At 43.9% G+C, this 15,437-nt stretch overlaps 1 protein-coding gene and 1 pseudogene across 1 annotated transcript in view; both read left to right on the top strand.

The window, feature by feature from the left end:
* Positions 1-7,044: 7,044 nt before the first annotated feature.
* Positions 7,045-7,444, top strand: LOC110286140 (U6 snRNA-associated Sm-like protein LSm1 pseudogene; annotated as a pseudogene).
* A 3,889-nt stretch (positions 7,445-11,333) lies between these two features.
* Positions 11,334-15,437, top strand: part of Syap1 (synapse associated protein 1) — a 32,519-nt gene continuing 28,415 nt past the window's right edge. Inside the window, exon 1 of the mRNA XM_021153526.3 lies at positions 11,334-11,715. Coding sequence (XP_021009185.1) covers positions 11,502-11,715 — 214 coding nt within the window. The 5' untranslated portion in view covers positions 11,334-11,501. The remainder of the gene's footprint in view (positions 11,716-15,437) is intronic.

Below are 15,437 nucleotides of genomic sequence, written 5' to 3' on the forward strand. Positions count from 1 at the left end.
TTTTTTTTATTTGGTTTTTAAGACAGGCTAGGACTGGAGATGTAGCTCATTTGGTAGAGTGCTTGCCTAGCAAATATAAGAAAGACCACATTGTATCTTAATACACTACATCAAACACATGGTAGTACATAACTGTATTGCAGCAAAGGAACATGGAAACAAAAGGAAACAGAAGTTCCAGATCCGCCTTGAGTACTTAGTAAATTCCAGGCCAGTCTGGGTTATGTGAGACCTCAGCAATAGTAAGAGGTCCACTGTGTCACTGGCTCTCCTGGAGATCAGTATGCAGACCAGGCTCGTCTCAAACTTAGAATACTCTCCTGCCCTTGCCTCTCAAATGATCATGAAATTTTTTAGTAACAAGGATAAAACAAGACTCAAAACTTAGACAAGCGTTACTGAAGACCTCGTGGAGTTTAGAAACACAACTATGTACGAAAAGCCAGTTGTAATCTATATAAATCTAGATGTCTGACAAAACCAGTTTTATGAATTGTGTCAAGTAGGGCAAAGCGGGAGCCTCTTTAGAATGTAAATGTAGTAGAGGGCCAAAGGCCTAATCCTGGAGGCCAGAGACTGAAATCCACCAGAGCCTATTGGACAGCAGGAAGACAGGAGGGAGAGGGATTGAAGAAGGAAGGCAAAAGCCCCAGTGAGTTTAGCAGCAGAGGGTATGATATTGGAAGTCAAGATTTCAAAGGAAAGCCAGGCTTGGTGGCTCACATCAGTCATCCCAGCACTTGGGACTCAGAGAAAGGCAAGTTCCAGGCCAGCTGGGGATACAGATCAAGACTCTGCCTCAAACTGTGAAAAATAGAGGAGCCCTTAGTTAGAAGTACTTACTGCTCTTGCACAGGACTCAAGTTCAGTTCCCAGCACCCACATCGGACAGGCAGCTCACAAGCACCTGTAACTCCAGCTGCAAGGGGAATTCCACTCCTCTAGCACCTTGTGGCACTTGCATCTGGCATTTGCACACACCAGCACACAAAGACAAAATAATTAATAAAGGGGGAGGAGTGAGATTGCTCAGTGATTGGACACTTACCACACAAACCTGAGGGCTCAAGTTCAATTCCTAGACCTACATGTTGGAAAGAGAGAACCAACTCCCCAACTCCCCCAACAGGCGTCCTTTGGTTTCCACTTGGGAACTGTAACACACACACACACACACACACACCATGCACTCTCAATAAAAATTAAAATTACATAAAAATTAAAGGGGGTTGGGGTTGTAACTCACTTGATAGAATTCCTGCCTAGCATACACGAGGTCCTGGGTTTGATTCCCAAGGACCACATAAAGCTCATGTGGCAGCCCAGGCCTGTATTCCCAGCATTTGTGAGAGAGAAACAAGAGGATAAAGCGTTCCAAGTCATCTTCAGCTGCAGAGTGAGCTTGAGGCAAGGCTGGGTTACATGAGAACCTATGGCAACAGCAAATAAATAAACTAGGGGCTGAGCAGATGGCTCAGCCATTAAGAGCACTGGCTGCTCTTCCAGAGGATCCAAGTTCAGTTCCCAGCACCCACATAGCAACTTAGAACAGTCGGTAACTCCAGTTTTAGGGGATATTATACCTTCTTCTGGTCCCTGCAGGTACCAGGCATGAATGTTGTGCATTAACATACATGTAGGCAAAACACCCACACACATAAAATCAAATAAGTATTGCCACCCTATGCACCATATGGAAACAACCTCAACGCCCTTCATAAGAGAAGGGAGATAAATACCGAAGGAAGGAGGAAACTAAAATAACAGAAACAATGACTTCCAGAAGTTATAAAGCATCATATTATCATCTACCTAAAATTACATAAAGCACATGAGTCTGTGTATACATATATAGTTTAAGTGAAATGTTCCCATCTGGGCTGACAGTGCTCCCTCCGAGAGTCAGAGACTAGCCAACAAACCCCAGCCCCAGCTATGAGAAGTCCCCTTTTCAGTTGAGTCATTCAAGGGATTCCCAACACATTATAAGCTATCGATGTTGCCTTTGATTGCCTATCAGAAGTGAAAGGAAAATCCCTTTTGCTGAAGACACAATAGCCTTCAGAAGGCCCAGAGATCCCTGAACCAGATCTGACCTAAAAGCTTCCTCCCTAAGCATTCACTTTCCTGGTACCTGAAGGTGCCATGCGAGCTTCCAAAGGAGGGAGATCAACTGAGCTGTAACACCTATGAACCACACCAAGGCCCAGCATGGCATGATAAGCTAAGGGTACAGCAGTGGCACATATACGTTTGTGGTAACCAATAGCTCTCTAATTGGTCTTAAACCCCATTTAACAAGAGGGACATCCTGCCTGGGACTGGAAATCTAGCCAACTGCCTGGGGCTAGTAAAGTCATGGAACCTGGAAGAGAAACTACAATCACCACTTTACAAAAATAAAAATAAAAAACATAGTCTCTAACTACATTCATTCTAAACAGAAGTAAAAGTCAGCGATTGCTCTGAGCCAGATAGCAAGTCTAAGTAAGCTGTATAATGTAGGGATGGATTGTTCAAAAAGCTAAGAAAGGACTTGCAAGGTTTTAGGTTTTATTGTCAGCACCTCAAAAAAAAAGCAGCCGGGCATGGTGGCGCACGCCTTTAATCCCAGCACTTGGGAGGCAGAGGCAGGCGGATTTCTGAGTTCGAGGCCAGCCTGGTTTACAGAGTGAGTTCCAGGACAGCCAGGGCTATACAGAGAAACCCTGTCTCAAAAAACCAAAAAAAAAAAAAAAAAAAAGCAAAATGTGTCTATTCATAATTACTAGTGACATAACACTGTGCTAGACTCTCAAGATGTTTTTTAGAAAAAGTCCATCATCATATTGATTGCAATAATTTCATAATTTTATATTTAATCAAAGGTTATAATCTTAAAGGCCAAATCTCACACATTGGTTTTTTTTATTTAATTTCATTGCATTTATTTATTTTGTGTAAGGCCACAGGAATGTACTATGGCACACATGAAGGTGTGAAGGCAGCTTTCAGGATTCATTCTCTTTCACTTATGTATCCTGAGGATGGCACTCAAGTCATCAGGCTTAATGGCAGTCACCAGGTAATCTGATGAGCCATCTCACCACCTTACCCACCCCCTTGTGCTTGTGATTACAGACATGCACCATTATATCTTGCATAATCTTTTACTTTAAAGGATTTTACCATGGTTCAGCAATTAAGAGCACTTCCTACCTACCCTCCCCAAGGACTTGACTTCAGTTCCCAGCACCCACATCAGAAATTGCAACTATCTATAACTCCAGCTCCAGGGAATCCAATGCCTTCTTCCGGCATCCTTGGGCAAGGGCATGCAGATGAGGACACAAGCACACATAGATACACACACACACACACACACACATAAATAAGATTTTTTTCACACACCACCACCACCACAAAAAAAGTCCCAAAATGTCAAAGTGATTCACCTACTAAGTGGTGGAATTAGGACCTCTGTCTTGGGCTTCTGAATCAAATAAATCCATACTCTCTCCAATTGTGCTTAAAACAAATACCATTTCTGAAAACTGTCAATAATTTCAGTTTCTCACTGACTTAAAGCCCAGAAGGTTGCTGGGCCTGGTAGCACATACATTTAACCTCAATCCCAGCACTCGGGAGGCAGAAACAGGAGTATCTGTGAGTTTGAGGCCAGCCTGGTCTACAGAGAGAGTTCCAGGGCAGCCAGGGCTACAGAGAGAAACACAATTTCTGGAGGGGCTAAAAAGGCCAAGATAAGACATCTCCTAGCTTTTGAAGCTGAATCAATGCTCCAACTTAAAAAGAAAAACAGGTTATTTCAACAAAACTGAAACACACACACACACTCTAGTTACATTAATGCCCAAACTGACACCCCAGAGTTATATTCCCAGGACTCATGTGGTGAAATGAGAGAACTGATTCTCAAAAGTTCTTCTCCAACCTCAGAAAGTGTGCCATAATTGGCGACCCCTCTCCCCTAAATAAATGTAATTTAAAAAAAAAAAATTTTAACCTGGCAGTGGTGGCACATGCCTTTAATCCCAGCTCTTGGGAGGCAGAGGCAGGTGAATTTCTGAATTCAAGGCCAGCCTTGTCTACTGAGTGAGTTCCAGGACAGCCAGGGCTACACAGAGAAACCTTGTCTCGAAAAAAAAAAAAAATTTTTTTTTTTAGAATGTCATCAGTGCCACTGAATTGAACCCTTAAAATGATGAAAATGACAACTCTCATTACATCTCCCAACAATTTGAAAGTAAATAGTATATTAAATACTTAAACTATTGTCTTTCTCTCTCCTGGGCCATCTAGGGAAGAGAGGGAGATGCAGGAAGCTCCAATGGAATCCTTCATCAAAATCCTGCCAGGGTTCTCATTGGTTCATAGGAGGGCACAACAAAGGGCCTTTGCCCAAATGGAAAATACCTGCAGACAGCATGCCGGAAGTGCGAAAGACCTGAGCTTCCTAACATCGCTCATTCAAGAATGCCTACCCACTGAAAGGTGTTCATTTATGATAGTTCTTTGTACATAAAATAAAAATCATTTTTTTAAAGTTTTATTTATTAGTGTGCATGTGAACATATGGAGAACAGTGCGCGTACCTGGCGGTCAGGGGACAACTCTGGAGGTTCTTTCCTGTCTATATGTGAGTTCTGGGGCTCGAACTCAGGTAACCAGGCAACCAGGCATACACAGCAAGTACCTTTACTCACTGAACCAGCTTCCAACTATGTGTGTGCGGGCGCGCGGGCGCGCGTGTGTGTGTGTGTGTGTGTGTGTGTGTGTGTGTGTGTGTAAATGTGTGTGTCACCGTGTCTATATAGTGAAGGGACCCTAGCCAGCTCGAGAATGGCCAACATGGCCCTGCGGGACTTGCCCTTCTCCCCCATTCCCTCTGCCTCATTAAAAACCATTAGATTACATTCCTAAAGGTAGCCTCCAAGATATATCTCCTTACTTGGCCATTTCCTCCTTCTAAGGCTAAACTACCAAGGTCTAGCTATCAAAGTATTGAAATCCAGCCATCAAAAGCCCCTTTTGGCTCACCTAATTAACCTGCCCAATTAAAATTAAACACCTCATCCTAAAGTGCATGGGGATGGAGGGGGATGGCACCTTTTTACCTTCATAAACCACCATTTGCCTGTGGACCATGTCTGTCTCCTCTCTATCCAGACAGAATCCTTTGTCTGGGGGGGGGGGGGAAGGACCTCTTTCCTCTTCTCCCTTGTTCCCTTCCCCTTCTTTCTAGTCCTCTATCTCCTGTCTTTGTCTCTTATTCCCTGCCCTCTGTTCCTCTGGGACAAATAAAATCACACACAGACCCACACCAACAGAGAGAGAGAGAGGGAGAAAAGAGAAAGAGAGAGAGAGAAAGATTCTCTTTTCATTTAAGAGCCAGAGGACTGAGGTGGCTCAGCAATGCTCTTTCCAAGGAGCATAGTTTAATTCCCAACAGTCTCATCAGGTGGCTCACAACTGCCTATAATTCCAGATCTAAGAGAAGCAATGTGCTCTGACCTCTGAGGGCATCTGCTGCGTGCGTGTGGTTCACACGAACATGTGCAGGCACACATATACACATAAAAATAAATAAGCAAATCTTTTTTATAGATTTAAAGCCATGTATACATGTACATATAAATATATAGTTTTGTTGTATATATTAAGCAGGTGAATTGTAAAGTATTTGGATCATATCTCAATGAACTTATTAGAAGTTGTGGATAGTTTTGGCTTGTCAAGCTGAAGTCCAGGATCTGAATAAAATGTAAATGCAGGTCAGTGTGGGGAACTGGACCACAGGGAAATCAGAATTATAATCAGTCCCTGCATTTATTTCCAAATATCACTGGACCTGTCCCAGGGTAAGGCAAGGAGGGTTCATGGCTATCATTCCACACCAAGCCTTAGAGTGCTTGGGAGCTATGGTCATCAACTCCTTGCCAGCTTTGCTTGTTTGACAGATAGTTACAGAAAAAAAAATAATATAAAAAATAAAAATAAGACAGGCATAGTGTTGCACACCTTTAATCCCGTAACTAGGGAAGCAGAGGCAGGCTGATCTCTGTGAGTTTGAGGCCAGCCTTGTCTACAGAGTGAGTTTTAGGACGGCCATGGCTACATAGTGAGACTCTGTCTACAAACAAACAAATAAAACAGTAGACCTAGCCGGGCGGTGGTGGCGCACGCCTTTAATCCCAGCACTTGGGAGGCAGAGGCAGGCGGATTTCTGAGTTCGAGGCCAGCCTGGTCTACAAAGTGAGTTCCAGGACAGCCAGGGCTATACAGAGAAACCCTGTCTCGAAAAACCAAAAAAAAAAAAAAAACAGTAGACCTAAAATTAAAAGCAGTCAGCATAAATAATTACCAAACCAAGAACAGCCTTGTTCATTTATATCCCTAACTATTGCCCCAGTTCTGAAACTTTTTTTCAAGATTTATTTGTTTTCTATTTGTACGTGTGTTTTGCCTGCCTTTCTGTATGCCTGCCTGGTACCTGTGGAGGCCAGAAGAGGGTGTAAGATCTCCTGAGCTACCATGTGTGTGCTAAGAATTGAACCTGGGTGATAGAGAGATGGCTCAGCGAAGCACCGATTGCTCTTCTGAAGGTCCTGAGTTCAAATCCCAGCAACCACATGGTGGCTCACAACCATCTGTAACAAGATCTGACTCCCTCTTCTTGGAGTGTCTGAAGACACCTACAGTGTACTTACATATAATAAATAAATAAATCTTTTTTTAAAAAAGGATTTGAACCTGGGTCTTCGGTGAGAGCAGCCAGTACTCTTAACTACTAAGCCATCTCTCCAACCCCTCTGGTATTAATTTGAAGCAAATTTTGATCGTGTTTCCATTTTGTCCTCTAATATTGTAACGTGACTCTTTAAAAGAACTTTTTGAAACCCTAAACCCACAGTCACATAATAGTACCATTACCACAATTTAAAAATGAAACCAGGGCAGGTGAGCGGTGGCTTCCGGTCCGCATCCCGCCGACGAGCGACTGGACGCCCTCACGGCCGTCTGGTGCAGCCTTGCGAGAACTCAAAAATGAATTATATGCCCGGCACCACCAGCCTCATCGAGGACATCGACAAAAAGCACTTGGTCCTACTTCAAGATGGAAAGACACTTATAGGTTTTTTAAAGAAGCATTGATCAATTTGCTAACTTAGTGCTTCGTCAGACTGTGGAGCGAATTCATGTGGGCAAAAAGTACGGTGATATTCCTCGAGGGATTTCCATGTTCAGAGGAGAAAATGTGGTCCTACTAGGAGAAATAGACCTGGAGAAGGAGAGTGATACGCCCCTTTAGCGAGTGTCTATTGAAGAGATCCTAGAACAGAGGGTGCAACAGCAGACCAGACTGGAGGCAGAGAAGCTAAAGGTCCAGACCCTTAAAGTTCGGGGCCTCTCCATTCCTCGCGGAGACACTATGGACAGGTACTGAGTCCTTGCTCAGAGACTGCTCTAGAGAGCAGGTGCTGTCACCTGGTCACCTCACACACTGACCAGAGTATCACACTGAAAAGTGATCTCATTCTTTCATGGATGCCAACATGAAGAAATCATGGGATTTTGTTTTGTTTTGTTTTGTTGAACAGAATCATTGTATATTAGTTTTGCTTTTCTTCTTCAAACAGTTTCAACGCATAGTCCTTGCTGACCTAGAACTCACTATGTAAACCAGGATGACCTTTAGCTTGTGGGATTGCAGGTGGCCTCCACCAGCCCAGCTTTACTGTTTAAAGAAACAGTGGCATGACCTCCCCTCACACAAGTCACTATGGAGCCAAGAACCATGTCTTTATAGGAGCCAAGAACCATGTCTTTATATTGCTTATCTCAGTGGTTACTTTTCTTTTCAAAAAATATTTCATTTACTTGTAAAAAAAAAAAATGAATCTTGCTGGGCGTGGTGGCGCACGCCTTTAATCCCAGCACTCAGGAGGCAGAGGCAGGCGGATTTCCGAGTTCCAGGACAGCCAGGGCTATACAGAGAAACCCAGTCTCAGAAAACCAAAAAAAAAAAAAAAAAAAAAGAATCTCAGAACTGTCACAAAAAATAAAAAAAAAAATTTTAAAAAGATAAAAATGAAAAGGCAGTGGTGATGCATGCCTTTATCCCAGCACTTGAGAGACGAAGGCAAGATGATCTCTGTGAGTTCAAGGCCAGCCTCGTCTACAGATTAAGTTCCAGAACCGTCAGGGCTACACAGAGAAACCTTTTCTTGAAAAAACAAAACAAAACAAAATAGAACAGAACAGACCAGTTTTTGATGGGGGTGTTGCTCAATAGTAAAGCTATTCTCCTTCATGCTCAAAGACCCAGGCTCAATCCTCAGTCAAGAATTTTTGTCTGGTTGGTTTTGTTTATTGGGACATGGTGTCTCTACATGGAGACTATCTTGGAATTTGCTATGTAAACCAGGATGGCTTCAACCTCATAGAGACCCACCTGCCTCTGCCTCCTGAGTGCTGGAATTAAAGGACTGCACTACTATGGTAGACTAAGAATTGTTTTTTTTTTTTTTTTTTTAAAAAGAATGCTGTGCGGGCTGGTGAGATGGCTCAGTGGGTAAGAGCACCCGACTGCTCTTCCGAAGGTCCGGAGTTCAAATCCCAGCAACCACATGGTGGCTCACAACCATCCGTAACGAGATCTGACTCTCTCTTCTGGAGTGTCTGAAGACAGCTACAGTGTACTTACATATAAATAAATAAATCTTAAAAAAAAAAAAAAAAAGAATGCTGTGTCCATCCACAGATGAACAGATAAACAAAATGGGGTACTATATATACACACAATGGAATACTATCAGGCCTTAAAAAGAAAGAAATTTATAATATGCATAACATGGATGACCTTTGTGGATATTATACTCAATAAAGAAGCCAATCATGAGTTCACCAATGATGGCACATACCTTTAATCCCAGCATTCAGGAGACAGAGGCAGGTGGATGTCTTTGAGTTTGATAGAGGTTAGTCTGATCTACAAGGTGAGTTCTAGAACAGCCAGGGCTACAGGGAGAAACCCTGTCTTGAAAAAAGAGGAGGAGGAGGAAGAGGAAGTAATCACAAAAGACAGATACTGTATAATCACACCAAGTTCCCGTCCTCCATGGACTGGGGTTTGACCCTAGTGCCTCATTCTTGCTAGGCAAAAAATCTACTACTCTCATATTGGCAGCACCCCAGCCCTGAACATAAGTATCTACAGTAGGCAGACCCATAAAGATGAAGTAAAATGATGTTTGCTAGAAGTTTAGTTGCAGAGAATGGAAGCAGTGTACAAATTTCAGCTTGCAAGATGAAAAGTTCTGGCTATTGGTTGCAAAGTCATGTGAATGTACTTAATACTACTAAATTACTGACTTTGAAAATGGGTGATAGCCAGGCAGCAGTGGTGCACGCCTTTAATCCCAGCACTTGGGAGGCAAAGGCAGGCAGATTTCTGAGTTTGAGGCCAGTCTGGTCTACAGAGTGAGCTCCAGGACAGCCAGGGCTACACAGAGAAACCCTGTCTCGAAACACCAGAACCCCCCCCCCCAAAAAAAAAAAAGAAAAGAAAATGGGTGATGATAAATTTTGAATTTTGGCCACAATTTAAACATGATTTCACAATTCCTTGATCTCATCAGCTTCCTAAGGTCCAAGTTACCATTTATATGTATGTCATCATTTTTAAATGTGTTTGCTAATTAGTATCCAAATAAAATGCACAGTTGTGGACTGTGAGTATGTAGCTCCATTGGTATAGTATAGACCTAGCATAGAGAAGGCAGCGAATTTGATTCCCAGAATCAGATAAAGGCTTCGTAAGTGTGGCAGAGAATCCAAGACAAGGCCAGCCTGATTACTTGAGACCCTATATTTAAAAGAAAAACCCTTACTGTGTAACCCTAGCTGTACTATATAGGTGAGGCTGGCCTTGAACTCAGATCTGACTTGCCTCTGCCACCCAAGTGCTGGCATTAAAAGTGTGTGCCACTGTGCTAGGCTTTGAGACCCTGTCTTTAAAAGGAGGAAGCATGAGTATTCGAGGGTTTTCTTATTTTAATCTTTTTCTTAAAAGATTTTATTTATTATATGTAAGTATACTGCAGCTATCTTCAAACATACCAGAAGAGGGCATCTGATCTCATTACAGATGGTTGTGAGCCACCATGTGGTTGCTGGGATTTGAACTCAGGACCTTGGAAAGAGCAATCAGCGCTCTTAAACGCTGAGCCATCTTCTGTCATGTGGAGATCAGGGCTATGCAAAGTGGCAGGCACCTTTACCTATGAGCACATAAACTACCAGGGTTTTAAATTCTAAGTGCCACTCATTTGGTTTTTTGGGAAAGGGTCTCATGTAGGTCTGGCTTGTGTTGAACTCAAAATCCTCCTGCCTCAACTTCCTGAACGCTGAGAATACAAACATGTATCACCCCGTTCAGCTAAGTCTATTCCATATGTGTGCACATGATTTGCTGTGTTGGGCATGTGTTTTAGCAGTCTACCACTGACTGAGCTTCAGTCCCAGTTCTCTAAACTATTGTGTGAAATATTTTAAATTATATTTATTGTATAGCTAGTCACAGAGCCTGTGTAGAGATCAGAGGACAGAGAACCTGCAAGGGTCAGTTCTATCAGATAGGTACCAGGAATCAAACTCAGGTTGCCAAACTTGGTGGCAAGTACCATTACCTGCTAATCCATTTTACCCTATAAGTACCCCACCCCAATTTCTTCCTTACAATTTTTTTTTTTTTTGAGACAGGGTTTCTCTGTGTAGCTCTGGCTGTCCTGGAACTCACTTTATAGACCAGGCTGGCCTCAAACTCAGAAATCCGCCTGCCTCTGCCTCCCGAGGGCTGGGATTAAAGGCGTGCGTCACCACGCTCAGCTGATTTCCTTTCTTTTTTCCTTTAGGGTTTTGTTTTTGTTTTGTTTTTAATGTTCTGCTCTTGACACAAGAACTTATGTAGCCCAGGCTGACCTAAATCACTATGCACTACTCCCAGCTTTGGGTTAAACTCAGGAGGAGTCTTGAGTCCTCCTTTTCCAAGGGTAGGGGTGTAACCCGGTCCAGCTGGCCCTGAAAAAGGAGGCTGTCATCTCGAGACAATCACAAAGTGAGACCAGGTAGGAGAAGTCCCCAAAGATGCCAACCACACACTATAAAGCTGGGGAAAATAGAAAAGGGGGTAGAGAGCAGGAAGAGCTCCGCGGAGAAAACCCTTTTGGCCCTTAGCCTCTTTTCCAAAAGCAGGGGCGCGCAGGGGGAGGAGGGGAGGGGAGGCGGGGAGTCGACGCAGAGGGGGCGGAGCCTGAGCCGGACGTGACGCATGCGCGGCCAGCTGAGCCACCGTCAGAGAGGGTGGGCCAAGCTTCGGGAGGTCTCCGGTTCCGGTCAGTCTCCCTCGAAGACCAGCGGAGTTGGGTCAGCCTGCGGTTAACGGTGCCAGGGCTCTTGGGCGAGGGGACCGCGGCAGAGGCGGCGGTGACCCCGCGGGCGGGATGTTCGGAGGGTTGAGCAGTTGGCTGGGCTTGAAGCCGCCCGAGGGGGCGGCGGCGGAGGGAGAAGAGCCTCCCAGCGGGGACTGGGACAAGCTGTCCGCGGGAGCCGCGCCTTCCGAGGAGAGCCCCGAGCGGCCGGTGGAGCCCACTGAGGAGCAGCAGCAGCAGCGGACGGAGGACCCACAGTTCCTCCACCAGGCCAAAGGCCTTGGCAGTGAGTTCTCTCCGGGACCTGAAGGTGGACTGGGAGGGGACGCGGGGATGTTGATGTACAAGAAGGGGGACGGTCCTCTCTGACATGGGCTAGTTGGCTAAGGAGCTAGACAACGCCAAAGTTCACCAAGCAGTCACTTCTCGACGTGCCTAAGGACTTGTCGCTTTCCTGCAAAGTTTGTAAACTTGGGAAGCCGGAAAGCGATCAGTATGCTGCTGTCTTCAGGGTTTTGACAAGGAATTCGGTTTGTTCAACTTGAGAATGTTACTTTGAATCTCCACCTCTGGCTCCCAGCTAGAATCGGTTTAGAAAAATGCCTTTTGTACCAAGAAAGGACTGAAAGGTATTGTCTAAAGCAACTTCATTAAATTACTCGAGCCGCTGGGCGGTGGTGGCTCACGCCTTTAATCCTAGCACTCGGGAGGCAGAGACAGGCAGATTTCTGAGTTCGAGGCCAGCCTGGTCTACAGAGTGAGTTCCAGGACAGCCAGGGCTATACAGAGAAACCCTGTCCAAAAAAAAAAAAAAAAACAAAGACAAAAACAAAGTTACTCGAGCCAAAGTCATTCATGCCTTTTGATTTTTTTGAAACAGGGTCTCATTCAGCCCTAGATGGTTTCGAACTTGCCATAAAGTCAAGGATGACCTTGATCCTCTCACCTCTGCTTCCCTGTCGCTTCGAGATCAGTATTTTTTTTTTCTTTTCCCCCTTCAGCCGGACCTTTTTCTCTTAAGGTGGGAAAGAAGATTCCAATTGTCTGCTATAGTCAAGTCCCAGTGCTAGATCTTTGGTGAATAATAAATCCCTCATTTCATTATTCACAATCCCCAAGGGGTTGGGGGAACAAACCCGGCGTTTTACTGATAGCAGTACAAGTAGATTTTGAGCCAAAAATCTACCTGATTTCAAAGCCCAGACTTTTTCTTTCCAATTTTATTATCTAGTTGAACAAACAGTAGTTCTTAAGAATATAAATACCTGCTGTATTAATTCTCGAGAGACTTTGGCAGGCTTACATAGTTAAAGAATGTGACTTGGGGGGAGGTGGGCCCTAAGCAGAAGTAAACATAAGAGAATTGCAACAAAAATATCTACTAAATTTCGTGAGGCTTTTTGTTCTTTTTGAGATAGCCAAAGCTGGCTTCAAATTCATATGTCCAAGGCTGGCCTTGAACCCAGCCCTCCTTCCTCTCTCTCCCAATTACTGGAGCTCACCACCACACAGCCACGAAATTTTGAAAGTTTTAAGGACTTATCAAGTCAATTAGGGGTGTCAAAGAACAAAGACGCACAGACTTCAGCAGGAAAGTTCCTATTGTTCAAATCATTTGACTGTAAGTTAGAGGCATAGGGGAAATAGCCACAATATCAAATTTTAACAGTGCATTATCTCAGCCAAGACTCCCAAAGACTGGACAAGGAAAATAAAACTTAGTGTGATACCATGAAATCACTAGAAAAAGAGGATGACTATTTCCAGCTTAGAAAATTGGGAAAGAGTGGATTTGGACTATTTAAGGAATGTGAGAAGGGTTCACTGGAGCAGAGGTTGTAGTGTAGTTGGGATAGATTAACGTGGGATAAAAGTAAAGTATAGTGGTGACATAGGCCTGTGACCCCAGTATTTTGGGGTCTTAGGAAGATCAGGAGTTCAAGGCCACATGAGACATTGTCTCAAAAAACAAAAAAGCTGGCCAGGTGGTGGTGGCTCTTGCCCTTAATCCCAGCACTTGGGAGGCAGATGCTGGCAGATCAGATCTACTGAGTTGGTTCCAGGACAGCCAGGATTACACAAAGAATCTCCGCCGCCCCTCTGTCACACACACCAAGCCAGCAATCCTAGCTATTTAAGAAGCTGAGGCAGGAGGCTCTCTGGATCTAGACCTGCCTGGAATGTGAGTTCAAGGCCAGCCTTGACAACCTAGACCTTACCTGTAAAAACAAGAAACTTCTGATTCTCCTGTTTCTGCCTCCCAAATGCTAAGGTGGACACCATTATGCCTGGCTAAAGTTTCCCTGACTTTTTTTATTTTGAAGACTGAAGAACTTAGGGCCACACATATGCTAGGCCTCTGAGCAGTCTCTCCTGCCATCTTTCCTCATAAGTTTCTCCAGGGCTTCTCTTTGGTAGTGGTTTCTGGTTGTTCTTTTCCAGATTGTCTTGATGTTTGAAGAAACTGAGTTTAGATGGAACTCCCCCACTGCCAGAAAAAAATTGTTTGGTAAAGTTTCAGGATAAATGAAAGCTCTTGCTTCTGTAATATATGTGACTTTAGGAAAACGTAGAAAGTGTTTAGAGAGGCTAGAGAAATTACTAGAGATGTTTTCATTTTCTTCATATTGGCCCTAAAACAAGTTTTTTTTTTTCTCTAAGATCTATTTGTGGACTTTTCTTAGTTTGGTTTTACAGTTTTGTTGTTTGGGCTTGGTTCTGGGTTTTGGAGTTTGGTTTTTTTTGGTTTTGGGGTGTATCCTAAGGCTAGCCTCAAACTTCCTACATAGCTAAGGCTGACTTGAACTCCTGCTTTCACCTCCCAAGAGTAATCACTGAACAGCAAATTTAGCCATCCCAAGCCTGCTTCCTACCTGTGGTTTGAAAATGGAAGTATCTCTGAACTTGGTTCCCAGTAAGTAGTTTCTTTAGACCTTTGAAATCTACTAGAATTCACTGAAAGTTCCATTTGTTAAGCAAACACTTGTTGAATCCTTACCTTCAGGGATGCTAAGTACTTCCTGTTCAGTAGTGTGGTTTGAGTGTGCTTGGCCCAGGGAGTGGCACTACTAGGAGGTGTGGCCTTGTTGGAGTAGGTGTGTCACTGTGGATGTGGGTTTTAATAACCCTCATCCTAGCTGCCTGGAAGCCAGTCTTCTGCTAGCTGCCTTCTGAACAAGAGGTGGCCCTCTTAGCTCCTCCAGCCCCATGTTTGCCTGGTCACAACCATGCTCCTGGCTTGATAATAATAGACCTCTGAACCTGTAAACCAGACCCAATTAGATGTCATCCTTCTAAGAGTTGCCTTGGTCATGGTTTCAATTCACAGCTCTAAAACCCTAAGATTGGTATCGGACAGAGACTGAGGTATTGCTGTGATAGACCTGACCATGCTTTTGTTTAAAGGAATGTAGATTTGGGGATCTTGGAAAGCAGTGGAGTGCTTTCAGTGGGGCTTAATGGGCTATCCTAGTAGGTATATTGGAAGATTTTATTGCTGAGAGTGACTTACTGTGGAAGCCTGGCTTTAAAGTTTTCAGTGGAGAAGAATTTTAATAGGTTGCCAAGAGGCTGTTCTTGTGATATTTTAGTGAAGAATGTGGCTGGTCTTTGCTCTTTTCTGAAGAGTCTACTGAGGCTAAAGAGATTTGTATTAAGTGTATTGACAAAAAAAGTCTCAAAAAAGCCCAACAGAGACTTTGTTCTCTAGTTGTCTCATGAATGTTTTGAACAAGCATAGCAAGCTTAGAAAGGAAGTAGATCTACCAGGAAGTAGAATGGCGCTGAATCCTATGTTGTACAAAAAGTGGGACTTTGGGGCAAGATCCCACCCAGCATGTGGAACACATTAAATTTCAGGAGACAAAGCCAAGCAGATCTCTGAGTTCAAGGCCAGCCTAGTATAAGACAAGTTCCAAGTAGAGCAAAGCTTAAATCCTGGCATGGCGGTACACACCTTTAATCCCAGGAGACAGAGCCATGCAGATAGTTCAAGGACAATCTACAGAA

The sequence above is a fragment of the Mus caroli genome, unplaced genomic scaffold, assembly GCF_978045245.1.
Source record: "Mus caroli unplaced genomic scaffold, Mus_caroli_1 scaffold_5, whole genome shotgun sequence".
In the NCBI taxonomy this organism is placed as follows: domain Eukaryota; kingdom Metazoa; phylum Chordata; class Mammalia; order Rodentia; family Muridae; genus Mus; species Mus caroli.